The 17,222-nt window shown below is 46.2% G+C and overlaps 2 protein-coding genes across 2 annotated transcripts in view; both read right to left on the minus strand.

The window, feature by feature from the left end:
• Positions 1–17,222, minus strand: part of LOC134401988 (MAP kinase-interacting serine/threonine-protein kinase 1-like) — a 758,389-nt gene that overhangs the window by 356,290 nt on the left and 384,877 nt on the right. The window lies entirely within an intron of this gene.
• Positions 2,328–3,806, minus strand: CATSPER2 (cation channel sperm associated 2). Its single transcript, XM_063129925.1, has one exon. It carries the CDS (start codon positions 3,804–3,806, stop codon positions 2,328–2,330), a length of 1,479 nt encoding a protein of 492 aa, XP_062985995.1.

Below are 17,222 nucleotides of genomic sequence, written 5' to 3' on the forward strand. Positions count from 1 at the left end.
ACAGGGCCCCTGTATCTTTAACAGTTGTATTGAAAAGGAAATTTCAACAGGTGTCATTTGTATATATGGGGAACCTGGGGAAATTCCCTCTTCTTCACCACAGTTAAAGGTACAGGTGCCTTGCCCTCTTTTAAATCTGGTCACTCTAATATAGCTCCTGCAGCTTTAACTGTGGTGATGAAGGGAGATACAAATGACACCTGCTGAAATTCCCTTTTCTATGCAACTGTTAAAGATACAGGAGCCCTGTCCTCCTTTTCATATGGTCACCCTACATATGGTCACCCTACTGTTGTGCACTAGAGGTATCAGGCTGGTCAGAACAGAATTCTACACTAGATGGACCTTTAATCCAGCAGTGTTGCAGCTAGGGCTGGAATTTGGGTCCAAGGCAACACAGTCCAGAGGAGTGGAGGAAATGACCACCCAGAAAGCAGAAGGTGATAACGAGGGTGACCATATGAAAAGGAGGACAGGGCTCCTGTATCTTCAACACTTGTATTGAAAAGGGAATTTCAGCAGGTGTCATTTGTATATATGGGGAACCTGGTGAAATTCCCTCTTCATCACAACAGTTAAAGTGCAGGAGCTATACTAGAGTGAACAGATAAAAGAGGGCAGAGCACCTGCAGCTTTAACTGTTGTGATGAAGAGGAAATTACACCAGGTTCTCCATATGTACAAAATGAATAGCAGGGGCAGGAAATGGTAGAATCCAAGCTGTTCAGAGCTGTAAAGTTCCAAACCAATCCTTTGAATTGTGTGCAGAAGTCTACAGTGATAAAGAGCACATTTTAATGCACCCCAGCCCCATAAAAAGTCAGATTTTTCTGCCTTGTGCTGGATGCAGCCTATGGTTGTTCTTGAAGGGTAGCCCACATTTTTATTGCGAACACAGTAGAGTGATCAAACCACTGCTGTGAAAGTATGGAAGACAGATTGACTCTTAAAAGGAAGTTCATCATCTTCTCATAACGTGGGACACAGTAAAAGTGTTTCAAACCACCGCTACTCTTTGGAATTCCAGATAATGCCTTGGTTCCAGCTATACCTCAGTCCTTCCAGCTGGGGTGAAATTGATTGGCCAAATCAAAGACAACTTAGGAAAGAAATGATAATAACATGATTAGGGATGTCGGAGGAGTACGGGTGTGGGGGCAGCTTGCCTGAATCAGTCCGCAGTGAATTAGGACAGCTGACAGATTTTAATGCATTTTTTTTATTTGTGGAAATAGACATTCATGCAGACTGAAGTCACAATTTGCATAATATGCACAAATTTTGAGTGCAGTTTGCATAACTGGAGAAAATTGAGGCTGCAATTTTTTCAGATTACTCAAATGGTGTCTATCTTTGCAAATAATAATAATAAAAATATAACAAGTCCCCAAAATTTGGGGAAATTCACACAGCTTGGCCTGCAAGTGCAAGCCAAGTCTGGCACACCACAGAATTCCAGGAAGTCCGAAATGGGCTATATTTCCCAGAAATGTACATCCCTAAAAATGATGCATATATGGGAACACGGATAGAGTAATACCCCACACATGCTCTCATAACACTAGAACTCAGGGTAACCCAATGATGGGAGTAGATACAGGACAGAGAAACTAAAGTAATACTTCACATGGTGCCATGAAGCCCTCCAGTAAGATGCCTGCCATTTATTTACAGCCATAAAGAAACACAGCATTCCAGTTCAATTCCTGGTGGGGTCAGCTCTCCAACACGCTGAAACATTCGAGGTAGCCTTTCTGAGAGCACGAAAAGGGGAATATTGGAACATGCACGCTGTGTGGTGGTGTGACATTTTCAGGCAGGTGCAGGATGTATGCAAAACAACATGGAGTGCCAGATTGGGACCCCAGGTGGTCCAAATTTGCTCTGCCCCAAGGCAAGGGTTCTACATCCCTTATGTAAATAGCGGTTGTAGCCCCAACTGGTGCAAACTAGTATATGGCATCCTGTGATGCTCTTAAATTGATACACACAATGTATGTTTGGTGTTTTATAGATAGATAGATAGATAGATAGATAGATAGATAGATAGATAGAGATAGATGATAGATAGATGATAGATAGATAGATGAGAGAGAGAGAGAGAGAGAGAGAGAGAGAGAGAGAGAGAGAGAGAGAGAGAGAGAGAGAGAGAGAGAGCATCTTTAGGTTTACTACTAACATTGTGCGTTATTTAGGGTCCATCATAGATTGAGTGGGGCTGTGGAGAGATATTGATGAGATAGCACCAGGTGAAAGGTAAGGCCTTTGGTTTCCTCCAGTGTTGGATGCACTGGCTTCTTCTCTCCTGAGGCAATCCAGAATCCTCTCTACTTATCCTCCAGGTTGGACAGAGCCAACACAGCATACTGCTGCAGTTGCTTGCGTTCATCCAGGTTGTACTGCAGCTTCTCTAGCAGCTCAAAGTAGCGGAAGAGGGAATCACGAGGCCACACAACCTGCTCATCCTCGTCAGCCTCATAGAGCCCTGGCAAATTCTTGTGGATGTAAGTCTCCCAGTCTAAGGTCCCAGTGTGATATTCATGGAAGCTGGGTTCTGGAAACTCTGTGGATGGAGCAACCGAGGCTGTCTCTGCACTTACTCTCTCCGGTACTGTGTTGATCCGGTCGGGATGTGCTTGGGGCATGCTGTATCTCCTTTCCAGGAGCTCCATTTTAAATTTGTCTGCTTGGTTCTGAGTCACAATCTGATGCACTTCCTCACTTAGGTCACTTCGTATGTTCTGGAAATTAGTGACCATGATGGCCACAAAGAGGTTCCTGAAGATGAAGGCCCCAATGAGAAGCCACAGGCAGACAAACAGGCCACTGATTACCTTGTTGATCTCCGGGACCTTCCATGAGTCCTGCAGCAGAGAGTACCAATGGTCCATGGTGAAGAGTATGAAGACAGTCACCAAAGCATTGGGCATGTCTGTGAAGTACATGTTGTACATCAGATCATCCCGGTCTGAGCGGCTGTAGCTCTCAAAGAAGAAAATGCCAGAAACAGCAAAAACGTAGAAGAAGAAAAGGAGGAGCACCAGAATGAAGGCCATGGCTTTCAGGGCTTTGGCAATGGCCATGATGAGAACTCGGACTTGCCGGACCCTGGAGAAGAGCTTTAAGCAGCGCAGCACACGGCAAACCTGGAGGAGCCGTATGAATGCCACATTGTGGGTCTTGTCTGACAGATATAACAACTCTGGGATGAAGGATACGAGGGTGACAGTGAAGTCAAAGATGTTCCAGGGGTTCGTCCAGTACTTCCGAAAGCTAATAGTCCAATGCAGCCCAATCTCAGCTATAAAGATGAGTATAATTACCCAGATGATCACCTCCAGAGTTATCTTCATTTTCACAAACTTTTCATCCGTGTTCTCCACTATCTCCGTTGAGATCATGAGGACCAGCATGTTAAGGAAGATGAGGAAAAGGATGAAACCTTTGAAGAGTTTGCTGTTCAAGACCGAAGAAGCCCACATGGTCAAAGGGGGCCAGTGGCTGCAACGCACTTGGATACGGTTGCGCCATCGTTTCTCTTGAGTGACCATAACATTCCGGATCGGCGTAACATTGAAGCGGACCAGCTGGTGGTGGTCAGTAAGCATCAGCTTCTTTCGTTTCTTCGGGTCCAGAAAATCCTGTATGTTGTGCCGTGGGACAGCATGACTGAGTCCCCGCAGATGGTCAATCAGGTAGAAAGTGTAGATCAACTTGGAACGAATGGCATCAGCTCGTGGATGCACCTCGAAAGTTGTGTCGCCTTTATTTATGGGAATGTTTTTTGTGGACGGGGAGAATGCCATGACTCCTGTTTACTGCTCGGAGTACTGCACCCAGAAGACTAGAAGGTTCTTCACACAGCATAATAGACCCCAGGGATGACTTCACAGTGGAGAATACTTGTATATCCCAACATTCCACTAGCACAAAGGAGGCTGATTCTCATGGTATAGATAGGAACACTCTCCTTATTTTATGCAATCCATAGAATCAACTTGTAAAGTGTTTGCTCCCACACATCCTACATGAGGACGCAAGGCAGGATATATGATATTAATAAAGATCCACAAGCTTATTTAACTTGCAGGGATCTACAACGAACAGAACTATGTTAGCACCAGATCGCTCAAGCCAGCGCTATGGGATTCCCTTATACGTAAGTTGAGAGTTGCATGGGCAACTTCACCCTAATCCAATCACTGGCGCAGCTCATTAAATGGGAGGACTTCTTTACACAGTGAATAGTCAAAATATGGAAAGATGACATGATGGTCATGAATTTGAATGGCTTTAAAAGGGAGTTAGGCATATTCATGGAAAAGAAGGTTATCAATGTCTACTTGTCCAGTATCAGATGCAGTATGCTTATGTAGACTAGTTGCTGGGGAACATGGGCAGGAGGGTGCTGTTGCATTCATGTCCTGCTTGTGGGTCCCTGGTCGACAGCTGGTTGTGTTAGCAGAGTGTTGGACTAGATGGACCCTTGGTCTGATCCAGCATGGCTCTTCTTATGCTCTTATGTCCTTGGCTGTTCACCTTAAAGGTGGGCTGAGAAGGCACTTGAAGACACCATCTCACTCCAGCTGGATAGCTGTAGATGCAATGAAACCACCAGGACATAAAGGTAGCCCCCACCTCTCATTAGGGATGGGTGAATCTGCCAGCTTCACTTTCTTCCTCATTTGATTTTTTTAAAACTCAGCATTAATATGGTTGAAAACACAGGGATTTAAACTCAGACTTTCAAGGGTGATGCACAACCTCCCTAGGTTCCATTGTCATACTGCTCTAACAGTGAGGAAGTTTTTTCTGATGTCCAGCCGGAATCTGGTTTCCAGTTTTAATTCAGAAAGGAAACCATGGCTGAATTATCAGATGGGTGAGAAATACTTCTCTAGATCCTCTTATACATGACTTCAGCAGCAAGACTACAGTACGCACAGAAGTGGGAAGGAGTAATAGTACCCATGACAGACAAATGTCTAGTGAAGATGTTGGAATTGGCAGAGATGGTGAAACTTACAGCAATAATCAGAGAAAAGTCAAATCTACATTTAGAACTGAATGGAAACCTCTTATAGACTTTTTGCAGGACCTAGAAAACAATGATTTGTTTACTTGTGGATTCAACAAATAAGAAGAACATTTTAAGACTGGAGAAAGAGGGGTACTTGGAATTCTGTAATTATAGAGCAAGGGAAAATAGGGTTACTTATTTTTGCAGTGGAGAAAATCGGACGTCCATCTTAACTTCGTATGTTTTCTTTGTGTGTGTGTGTGTGTGTGTGTGTGTGTGTGTGTGTGTGTGTGTGTGTTTTGGGGGGGGGGTTAGTCTTGTTTTGTATTATATGTTTGTTAGTTTGTTGTGAAAATAATAAAAAAGATTAAAAGATGGGAAATACTTCCCTAGACCCTTAGTTTCAAGGTTCTAGTTCAGCTTTTCCAATCTTGGGTTTCCAGATATTGTACTACAACTCGCATCATCCATAACAACTGGCCATGCTGGCTGGAGAGATGGGAGTTGAAGTCCAACAACATGTCCAAGGCTGGGGAAGTCTGATTTAGTGTGAAACTGGGTGCAGTTGCTGTTCAGAAACACTAGGGGGAGTAATCTGTTTGCATACAAGCCGTGCTGTCTATCAGAGTTTTCCTTCATTGTGCTGTGAATCTCAAGGGGTGGGAGAAGGCAAAAAAACCAAGTTCCATCATCTGGCTATTACAGATGCTGCTGGCTCAGAGCTGTGCTGTAAAAGCTTTTTTTTCTTTTTAAACCCCATTACATCTCCATGCAGGCCATTAGTTAATTAAATGAAGCTACCAGCATCTTTGATTGTCTGAATCTGTCATTTCTCTTTCCCAGCTGTCTTTGGGGATTTACCTCCTCCACACATCCACACTCATGGAATTTGGAAAACAAATATAAAACTGAGGCAACGCAAAAATAAGAAAATCAATTCCTCGTGGGACTGAGCCAAATCTGTCTCCTTCTGCCAAATCCATTCAATCACTGGGTGGTGTGTGTGTGTGTGTGTTTTCTAGGGATGTGCTCCGCTCCGATTAGAATCGGAGAATCAGAAGTGAATTGGCCTGCTCCGCCTTGCCCAGAGGCGGAGAAGAAGCGGACCGGGGACCCTTAGAAGCATGGCGAAGCGGCGATAGGCGTCGCGCTTCTCTTTTCACGGAGCGCTCCGCCCGCCATTTTGGATAATTTTGCCCATAGGATTGCATTGCGGAAAAGAATAGGGGATAACTGTGTTGTTTTTTAAGCTATCTTTCTGAAATTTCTTGTGCTTAGAGAGTCATGGCTGGGGGTCATTTTGAGCCTACTCTCAGCTCTCTGCGTGGTGCGGTTCGCTTGCTATATTTTTTAAAAATATATGTAAAAAAAGCGGGAGAGGGTAAAAGCAGCAGGGTTTTTTTAGCGATGACAGGCAGATTCAACTCCCAATCCTGATGAGAATTGATGACCTCATGAAGCATCCTCCAATCCCAGCGTTGGAGGGGGGACTAAGGCAGAGCCACCCTGAGAGCTTTCTGCTTTGTGTCTCTTTGTGGGTTGGCGTTTGTGGAGAGAGGAGTTAGTTAGGTGCTGCTGCTGTGTTTGGAGTTGGAGGAGATTAGATTAGGATTTAGGTTCGGTTGTGTGTGTGTTTGTTTGCTTGTTTCTGACTTTTTGCTTAGTTTGCTCTGTGTTTTTCCCTTACTTTGATTTAATATAAACTTTATTTTTAAATTTTGGAGTGTTTAGTTGGTTGGTTCCCCCCTTCCCTTCCCCCTCTTAAAGCCTGACTGTGTTTCATCTTCCTTCTTTCTTCTATATATAAAAAAAAATACAAAAAAATACAAAAAAAAATTATTCTCTATTTTCTCTGTGTGTGTGTGTGTGTGTGTGTGTGTTTGTGTGTGTTACTTGGACAGTGTGTGTGACTGTGTGTTATTGTGTGAGTGTGCTGTGTGCACTGCTTGTGAAGTGCAAAAAAGCCAATACAGTTTGAGCATTTCAAACCCTGTTTGGGCAAAGCATACACACTTGTCCCATTTCCCTAAATACATAGTAGTAGTAGTAGTAGTAGTAGTAGTAGTAGTAGTAGTATATTATTATCATCATGAGAAGTGGGAGCAGGCGCACGTCTGTGGCTGGGCGTGCTGAAAGCAGTGGTGGTCAAGGGAAGGCTCAGGCTGGCACCAGTAAGCAGGCTGCCTCTCCTGCTGTGAAAATCAAACGGGCAAGTCTTTGGCTGGCTGCTCCTCAACAGAAGCAGGACAAGCAGCAGGCAGAGGCACTCTCTTCTCCAACTTGCACCCGGCGTTCTCTTTTTGAGGGTGGGAATGGGAAAAGTGCCCCTTTGCAAGAGGCAGGCGGCAGCAGTGCCATTAGAGGAGGAGGAGGAGTATCCCCAACTCCTTCATTATTGTTTGAGGCCACGAGCCTGCTGATGGACCTGTCTCCAGAGCTGATAGACGAGGTCCTCAGCACAGTGGAGGGGCAGGAGGAGGAGGAGGCGGTCCTCCAGGATGTGGGTGCTGAGGAGGAGCAGCAGCAGGCCGAGGCTATCTCCCCAGTCTCATCCAACCCCTCTTCCTCTGTAACGTTCATGGCTTTGAGAAGCAACCTGACACTTCAATTCATTTACTTCCCCTATGTGCACCGGTCGCCCTTTGGAGACCTCCCTTGAAATAAGTTGAAGTGCATGTGAACCAGTTTCATGGGTTTGAGAAGCAACCTGTCACTTCAATTCATTGACTTCACCTGTGAGAAGAAGCTAAGCTCCAGCAGTCGACGGGTCACCCTTTGGAGACCTACCTTGAAATAACTGCATGTGAACCAGTTTCATGGGTTTGAGAAGCAACCTGTCACTTCAATTCATGCAACCCATTGCCTTCACCTGTGCTTTGGAAGTGGGCTGCGTCACCTATATCCCTCCGAGCAGGAGCACAGGCCAGGGGTATTTTGGGCACAGGCTCTGTCTGCACGCCATGGTTGGGCAGAGATCCGTCCCAGCCCCCGGGAACAGGAGGAAAACTCCAGCAGTCCACTGGTTGCCCTTTAGAAGGTTCTGGCTGAGGATTGGTTTTTCCATGTCATCCAACACTTCCACTTTGCACATTACTGCCCTTACAGGTGGATCATCCAGCAGCAACGTTAATGCTCCAAGCCTGCATCATCTTCCACACTCAAAGTAACTGCTTCAATAAGTACCAGCTCCTTTGTGCCCACCGGCCCATGCCCACCTGCCTGCCTGCCTGCCCACCCGCCCACTCGCCCACCTGCCCATGCCCGCCTGCCTGGGAGCCATCCTTGTGAGGTAGCTGGATCTGCTGGGATTGACTTCCCCAGAGATCTATGGCTTACTTGTGCAAGGTACCAGTTCCTTTGTGCCCACCGGCCCATGCCCACCTCTCTGCCTGCCTGCCTGCCTGCCCGCCTGCCTGCCCATGCCCGCCTGCCTGGGAGCCATCCTTGTGAGGTAGCTGGATCTGTTGGGACTGACTCCCCCAGAGATCTATGGCATACTTGTGCAAGGTACCAGCTCCTTTGTGCCCACCAGCCCATGCCCGCCTCTCTGCCTGCCTGCCTGCCTGCCTGCCCACCCTCCCACCCGCCTGCCCATGCCCATCCGCCTGCCTGCCCATGCCCACCTTCCTGGGAGCCGTCCTTGTGAGGTAGCTGGATCTGCTGGGACTGACTTCCCCAGAGATCTATGGCTTACTTGTGCAAAGTACTGGCTCCTTTGTGCCCACCGGCCCATGCCCGCCTCTCTGCCTGCCTGCCTGCCTGCCTGCCTGCCTGCCTGCCTGCCCATGCCCGCCTGCCTGGGAGCCGTCCTTGTGTGGTAGCTGGATCTGCTGGGATTGACTCCCCCAGAGATCTATGCCATACTTGTGCAAGGTACCAGCTCCTTTGTGCCCACTGGCCCATGCCCGCCTCTCTGCCTGCCTGCCTGCCTGCCTGCCTGTGTGCCTTCCCCCCAGGGTGCTGCTGTGGTGGGGCATCTGCCAGGACTGACTCCCCCATACTAGATCTATGGCGTATCTCTGCCTGGCTCTCTGCCCGGCTGTCCTCCTCCTCTGTGACCGCCTCGCAGGGATGGTTTGCAATGCATGATTTACTGCTGGCTTTGAAACAAACCATCCTTGCCTCATTTCCTTATGCTCCCAGAAATGCCTGCCTGCCTGCCTGCCTGCCTGTGTGCCTTCCCCCCAGGGTGCTGCTGTGGTGGGACATCTGCCGGGACTGACTCCCCCATACTAGAACTATGGCGTATCTCTGCCTGGCTCTCTGCCCGCCTGTCCTCCTCCTCTATGACCACCTCGCAGGGATGGTTTGCAATGCATGACTTACTGCTGGCTTTGAAACAAACCATCCTTGCCTCATTTCCTTATGCCCCCCAAAATGCCTGCTGCCTGCCTGCCTGCCTGCGTGCCTTCCCCCCAGGGTGCTACTGTGGTGGGGCATCTGCAGGGACTGATTCCCCCATACTAGATCTATGGCGTATCTCTGCCTGGCTCTTTGCCCGCCTGTCCTCCTCCTCTATGACCGCCTCGCAGGGATGGTTTGCAATGCATGACTTACTGCTGGCTTTGAAACAAACCATCCTTGCCTCATTTCCTTATGCCCCCCAAAATGCCTGCTGCCTGCCTGCCTGCCTGCGTGCCTTCCCCCCAGGGTGCTGCTGTGGTGGGACATCTGCAGGGACTGATTCCCCCATACTAGATCTATGGCATATCTCTGCCTGGCTCTCTGCCCGCCTGTCCTCCTCCCCTGCCTGCCTCGCAGGGATGGTTTGTGTGTGTCTTGCTTTGTCTCGGGGGACAAGTCCTTCCTGCGCTCACTTAGACTTTTTGAAGTTCCAAATCAATTTTTCAAGTGTGGAAGAAGATTCATATTTAGGGTTATCTACTCCCCAACTCATGGCATGTTGGGATTTCCTTTGAAATGGCCCCATTGAGCTGTCTGCAGCTTTAAATCCCTGAGATACTCTATTTTTTCAAAAATTCCCCAAAAATCAGGGGAGGCTTGGATTGGCTTGAGTCTTGGCATGTGTGTGTATACGTCCATGAGGTGTCCTGGTGCTGAACTTGAGGTTTCTAATGTGAAAATTTATGGAGATATAGAAAGGGGTGTTTGAATTGGGGTTAGGGGTGCTGCGTTGGAGGTTAAAGCCCCCCCAAATCAGGGGATGATGGAATCTGCTTGAAACTTGCCATGAATGCAGATGTGCCTGCTTCCAAGTTTTTATCTGTCAAAATGTTGGAGAACAGTCCATGTCTGAAAATGGGATGTCCGGTTTTCAAAAATTCCCCAAAAATCAGAGGAGGCTTGGATTGGCTTGAGTCTTGGCATGCATGTGTATACCTCCATGAGGTGTCATGGTGCTGAATTTGAGGTTTCTAACTTTAACAGAAAAAAAGTTGTAGGTTTTTTTGGATTTCAATGCAAGCCTATGGGGGGGAAAGCGGAGCTCTGATCCAGATCCGGAGCTTCGCAGCAAACCGGAGCGGACTATAGGCAGAGCAGAGCAGAGCGGAGCCAATCCAGAAGTTGCAGATCTGGAAGAGAAGCGGATCGGGGGGACCGTGCACACCTCTAGTTTTTTCCTCCAAGCCACAATGATACCGGCAGTCTTTGGAGTAAAAGGGAAAAGTGAACTGGTTGCCAACCCTGTCATTTTCATGGCCTCCTTGATGCTGGCAAAATGGCTGATGGCTTCCCTTAACCTTAACCCAGAAATTGCACTTCCTGGAAATTTGGCTGCATCATTTTCTAAAAAGAGTGGGAAGCTTATAGAATGAGCATGTCCCCGTGGTCACTTACCAGTTGTGACCTTCCTTCACCTTTCAGGAAAGTTTTACCTTTTTAACAATTTTGTTTTCTACAAAAGAATAGGGGGGGGGCAAACAAGCAAAGAAAGACAACATAACAGAACATCACACACTTAACTTTCAGGAAAGTTTTGATGATGTTTTGGGACACCAACCTAAGTTAGGGCCATGACAAGTACCAGAGTATCCAAGTTCAAGGCCAGATCCAGGAACATGCTCAGAATGCAAACCTGAGTTTTGAAGGAAAGTGCCATCCTATCTAAGAGAGGTTGAAGTCCAATTCCCAGATTTTCTACTGGCCAGGAGCACGTCTTTCCTCTCTGGATTAAGCTTCAGTTTCTCAGGCCACAGCTAGACCTAAGGTTTATCCTGGGATCATCCAGGGTTCGCCCCTGCCTGAGCTCTAGATCCCCTGTGTGTCACCTAGATGAACAGGTTTGACCCCTAGATGATCCAGGGATAAAGCTTAGGTCTAGCTATGGCCTCAGTTTTCATCTACTCCATTGCTGACCTCCGGCATGGGCTCAGAACCTCCAATTCCCAAGATGGAAAAGAAAGGTAATGTTGGGTGTGTCATATGCCTATTGATGACACCACTCTCCAAGACCTCAGATGACCTCTTCCAGCAGTTCCATGTAGAAGTTGAACAGCTTGGGAGAATTTTGTTTGGTCCATTATTATTACTTTTATAAGAACTTGCCTACATTCACAAATTTCTCCATAATCAGGATAGAAAGAACTTGAGATTTAAAACATTTCAATGTGGAAGAAAGCAAAAATGAAGATCCACCCAACCCTGCTCTGCCTATTCTTATGCTACGTGTGTACACAGAGGTTCAGTTCAGATAGTAGCCAATGATAGACTTCCTCTATCCATGAGTACCCAAAAGGAGACGTGTACCATGTGTGAACAGCTTGAGGATCTCGCTTCCTGAGTGGCTTGAAGCTCCTATGCTTTTAGCATTGGTTCTCCTGAAGGCAACATATTTTGCAGCAACGTGGTTTCCAAATACATATCCCACAGCCCAAAGTGTGTTAAAGCAGAGGGAGAAAGCGTTATGGTGATTCACCTTGCGCTTTCGAAATGGGGTTTTTTATTAGCTTGGAATGTAGCTTATAAATCAGGCAAGCTGGAGGCTAAAATGAAGTTTCTCCCAGGGAGGGAGAATACTTTTGCAGTGGTTGTTTTTAATCTCGTCTTCGTGGAAACGGGAAATGCTGCGGTTACTCAACAAAGCCCTCTGAGAGATGATATATGTCGCACTGGAGAAACACAACCCAAAGGCTACCGCAGCAAATGAAGGAGCAAACTGTTTCTGACAAGTGACAACATGTGATCTGCAGGCGCCTGCTTATTATTGCAAGGTTCCAACAGATCTGGGAGTTGCGCCTCTTGAATGTAGCTAGCTCTCCCATAATCCCACTGACTCAATTGGCTGGCTGCTCTCCTCCGTCACTTTATTTATGGCAAGCTGCTGGCTGTAACAGCTCGGAACAATCCTCCACTTACTCACCTACCAAGTGCTGCCCAGCACCATGTCACCTAACATTAGCTCAGCAGAAGAAGAGATGGTTCCTTAGGGGTTCTTCACACCATCACCATAGCTCTGTATTTTTGTTTTCGTTACTCCCTTCCCAACATAATCCACATGGTTAGTGGGCATACATAACTCACCAGTGGATAGAGGGAACATCATTGAATTAACAGCTTTTAACAACATATGCTAAGTTTGTTTGTTTTTTAATGGACCCCAGAACTGTTGTTGTTTAAATGGATACTGTTGTTTTATAGTGTTGTCTGTATATTTTTGATGGTTTTGAATTTTGTATACTTTTTAATGTTCACCGTTTTTAACTTTTGTTAACCGCCCAGAGAGCTTCGGCTATGGGGCAGTATATAAATTTAATAAATAAATAAATCGTCAGTATTGGAACTTGTCAACAGAGAAGCACAAATGATGGAGGAAAGAATCATAGAATCATAGAATAGTAGAGTTAGAAGGGCCCTATAAGGCCATCGAGTCCAACCCCCTGCTCAATGCAGGAATCCACCTTAAAGCATACCTGAAAGATAGCTGCCCAGCTGCATCTTGAAGACCTCTAGTGTGGGAGAGCCCACAACCTCCCTAGGTAACTGGTTCCATTGTCGTACTGCTCTAACAGTTAGGACGTTTTTCCTGATGTCCAGCTGGAATCTGGCTTCCTTTAACTTGAGCCCGTTATTCCGTGTCCTGCACTCTGGGAGGATGGAGAAGAGATCCTGGCCCTCCTCTGTGTGACAAACTTTCAAGTATTTGAAGTGCTATCATGTCTCCCCTCAATCTTCTCTTCTCCAAGCTAAACATGCCCAGTTCTTTCAGTCTCTCTTCATAGGGCTTTGTTTCCAGACCCCTGATCATCCTGGTTGCCCTCCTCTGAACACGCTCCAGCTTGTCTGCATACTTCTTGAATTGTGGAGCCCAGAACTGGATGTAATACTCTCAATGAGGCCTAACCAGGGCCAAATAGAGAGGAACCAGTACCTCACGTGATTTGGAAGCTATACTTCTATTAATGCAGCCCAAAATAGCATTTGCCTTTCTTGCAGCCATATCGCACTGTTGGCTCATATTCAGCTTGCGATCTACAACAATTCCAAGATCCTTCTTGTTTGTAGTATTGCTGAGCCAAGTATCCCCCATCTTGTAACTGTGCATTTGGTTTCTTTTTCTTATCCCTATTAAATTTTATTCTGTTGTTTTAAGAATGAAATTTAATAGGGATAAATGCCAAGTTCTACACCTAGGAAAAAGAAAGAGTCACATCTGGGTGAAGAGGTTGAACAAGCAATGGAGCCCTGGTGAAAGAGACACATTTTCTTGGTGATACTCACCCAAGTTAAATGACTGGAACTGTTTCTCCAGTGCTATTTTTAGGGACAGACAATTCTACCTCTTTAAGAATGTCTCCAGCCCATCCAAAACTTGAGTGGGGGGATTCAGTTTTCATAAAAATCCATATTCATTTTTGTGTACAGTTCTTTGAATACATGGATTTTGAAAGCATTTTTGCCTGATTTGCGCATTTTTGCAAGCATTTTTTAACATAATACATTTTAATGTTATTTTCCATAATATACATATTTTTGTAGACATGTTTTGTTTGGAGAACTCCATTGCAAAATTGGAAGAAGTGCAAAAAAAATTTCAGTTTGCATGATGTTTCAAAAGTGTGAAATTAGCTTGTTGTTGTTTAATAGTTCAGTCGCTTCCGACTCTTTGTGACTTCATGGACCAGCCCATGCCAGAGCTTTCTGTCGGCTGTCGCCCCCCCCCCAGCTCCCCCAAGGTCAAGTTTGTCACCTCCAGAAAATCATCCATCCATCTTGCCCTTGGTCGGCCCCTCTTCCTTTTGCCTTCCACTTTCCCTAGCATCAGCCTCTTCTCCAGGGTGTCCTGTCTTCTCATTATGTGGCCAAAGTACTTCAGTTTTGCCTTTAATACCATTCCCTCCAGTGAGCAGTCTGGCTTTATTTCCTGGCGTATGGACTGGTTTGATCTTCTTGCAGTCCAAGGCACTCTCAGAATTTTCCTCCAACACCATGAGAACTGGACAAATGGCTCCCTCACCCCTATTTATTGTCACACTTATAATCATAACAAGCATGTTTCAATAAGTTGGTATAAAAATATGTTCTTATGACAAGAGCGAAGTTATGCAAATAGGTATTTCACATGTTAGTCCACATCCTAACATAAATTAATACCATTCCCCACTCAAAATTTAGTAGCCAGCTAAATCGTTTCATGCTGGGTTGTTCTTATTCTTTCCCATCTACCATTGCTTACTGTGCTGATTGGTGATGCCTCTGAATTGTTTAGAGGGCTTAGACTGAAAGGGGATTTTAAAGAGTTCCAAAAGCATCTCTCCAAGCTGGGACAATAGGCATCAAACTGGTAAAAGTGGTTCAATGTAAGCAAGTGTGAAGTGATGCACATTGGAGCAAGAAATCCCAACTTTGCATATAAGCTGATGGGATCTGAGCTAGTCGTGACTGACCAAGAAAGATACTGGGGTTATGGCAGACAGAACTCCCCTATCTGGGACTGTTTAGCTTAGAGGAAAAACTGAGTCCTGCTGAAGAAGAATTAACACAGCTTCCACAAAGGCAAGTCCTGCCTCAGTAATCTTCTAGAATTCCTTGAGAGTGTCAACAAACATGTAGACAGGGGCGATCCGGTGGACATTTTTTACTTGGACTTCCAAAAGGCTTTTGATAAAGTCCTTCACCAAAGACTTCTGAACCAACTTAGCAGACATGGAATAAGAGGAGAAGTCTTCTTATGGATTAGTAACTGGTTAAAGAACAGAAGGTGTAGAGAGTAGAAAAGGAAAGGAAAGGAAAGGAACCTCTTGTGCAAGCACTGAGTCATTACTGACTCTTGGAGGGACGCCAGCTTTCGCTGACGTTTTCTTGGCAGGCCAAATAGCGGGGTGGTTTGCCGTTGCCTTCCCCGGCTGTGATTACCTTTCCCCCAGCTAGCTGGGTACTCATTTTACTGACCTCGGGAGGATGGAAGGCTGAGTTGACCCAAACCAGCTGCCTGAAACCAGCTTCCGCTGGGATCAAACTCAGGCCGTGGGAAGAGTTTCAGCTGCAGAAACTGCTGCTTTACCATAAATGGACAATTCGCCCAATGGATGGAAATAAATAGTGGGTTCACATGGGAATCAGTATCGGGACCAATTCTTTTCAACTTGTTCTTAAATTATCTGGAATTAGGAGTGAGCAGTGAAGTGGCCAAGTTTGCTGATGACACCGAATAATTTAAGGTTGTTAAAACACAAAGCGATTATGAAGAGCTCCAAAGGGATCTCTCCAAGCTGGGAGAGTGGGCGTCCAAATGGCAGATGCAGTTCAATGTAAGCAAGTGTAAGGTGATGCACGTTGGGGCAAAACCCCCACAAATTTCAAGTAAAACCTGATGGGATCTGAGCTGGCAGTGACCAAACAAGAAAGAGACCTTGGGATTGTGGTGGACAGCTTGATGAAAATGTCAACACAGTGTGCAGCAGCTGTAAAGAAGGCAAACTCCATGTTAGGCATTAAAAGAAAAGGAATTGATAATAAAACTGCCAGTATCATACTGCCTTTATACAAATCTATGGTGCGACCACACTTAGAATATTGTGTACAGTTCTGGTCACCACACCTAAAAATAGATATTATACAGCTGGAAAAAGTGCAGAAAAAGGCAACTCAGATTATTAAGGGGCTGGAGCATCTCCCCTATGAGGGAAGGTTACAACAGCTGGGATTGTTTAGCTTGGAAAAAAGGAGGCTAAGGGGAGACATGATAGAGGTGTACAAAATTATGCATGGTATGGAGAATGTGGACAAGGAGACTTTTTTTCCTTCTCTCAAAATACTAGAAGCCAATGGGGTCATCCCATGAAGCTGATTGGCGGGAGATCCAGGACAAATCAAAGGAAGGACTTCTTCACACAGTGCGTAGTTAAATTATGGAACTCACTACCACAAGATGTAGTGATGGCCACCAATTTGGATGGCTTTAAAAGGGGGTTGGATAAATCCCTGGAGGCGAAGGCTATCAGTAGCTACAGTCCTAATGACTATATGCTAACTCTAGTATCAGAGGCAGTATGCCTATGTAGACCAGGGGAACATGTGTGGGACAGTGCTATTGCACTCATGTCCAACTTGTGGGTTTTCTGTGGGAAGCTAGTTGGCCCCTGTGTAAACAGAATGCTGGACTAGATTTACCTTTGGTCTGATCCAGCACAGCTCTTCTTATGTTCTTCTCCTAACCACCTTTCTGTTGTGCAAGGTGCCAAGACATTAGGGTTGCCATACGTCCCGGAAAACCAGGAACGTCCCGATTTCCAGGAGATTCTGAAATGTCCTGACTGGCAGGGCAAGAATCCCGGATTCCTGGTCCAGCTGGCCAGAGAAATTCTGACCTCCAAAATGGTGCCTTGAGGCTGCCTTGGGGCAACGTTGCCTTGGGGCAACGGCAGCAGAGAAAAAGATGCATCGATCTGGCGCCTTTTCTAGAGCATCACCGCTCCTCCACAGGCTCATCTGAGTCACTCACCGTGACTCACCTTATTGCGCCTGCGGATGCATAGAAGAGGAACAACAGCGAGGAAAGGCGCACGTGCTCTCCTCAGGCTACCTGAGTCCCATGCAATGCAAAGGAGTTTGGTGAGCTTGGCTGGTTGAGGTCAGACCTTTAGGGTAAGCGTGGGGTGGAGCTGCTGGGTTATTTGTGGGGGAAGAAAGAAAGTTTTATGGGGGATGGGAGGGAGGGAGTGACCGAGTGGGGGACGAGGGGGAAGGAGAGGAAAGGAGAGAGGGGAGAAAGGAAAGGAAAGTCACTCCCCCAAAAATCGCC

This window comes from Elgaria multicarinata, chromosome 7, assembly GCF_023053635.1.
Source record: "Elgaria multicarinata webbii isolate HBS135686 ecotype San Diego chromosome 7, rElgMul1.1.pri, whole genome shotgun sequence".
Lineage (NCBI taxonomy): Eukaryota > Metazoa > Chordata > Lepidosauria > Squamata > Anguidae > Elgaria > Elgaria multicarinata.

Coding starts and splice junctions, on each gene's coding strand:
- CATSPER2 (XM_063129925.1), bottom strand. CDS start 3,806: ATGGCATTCTCCCCGTCCACAAAAAACATTCCCATAAATAAAGGCGAC.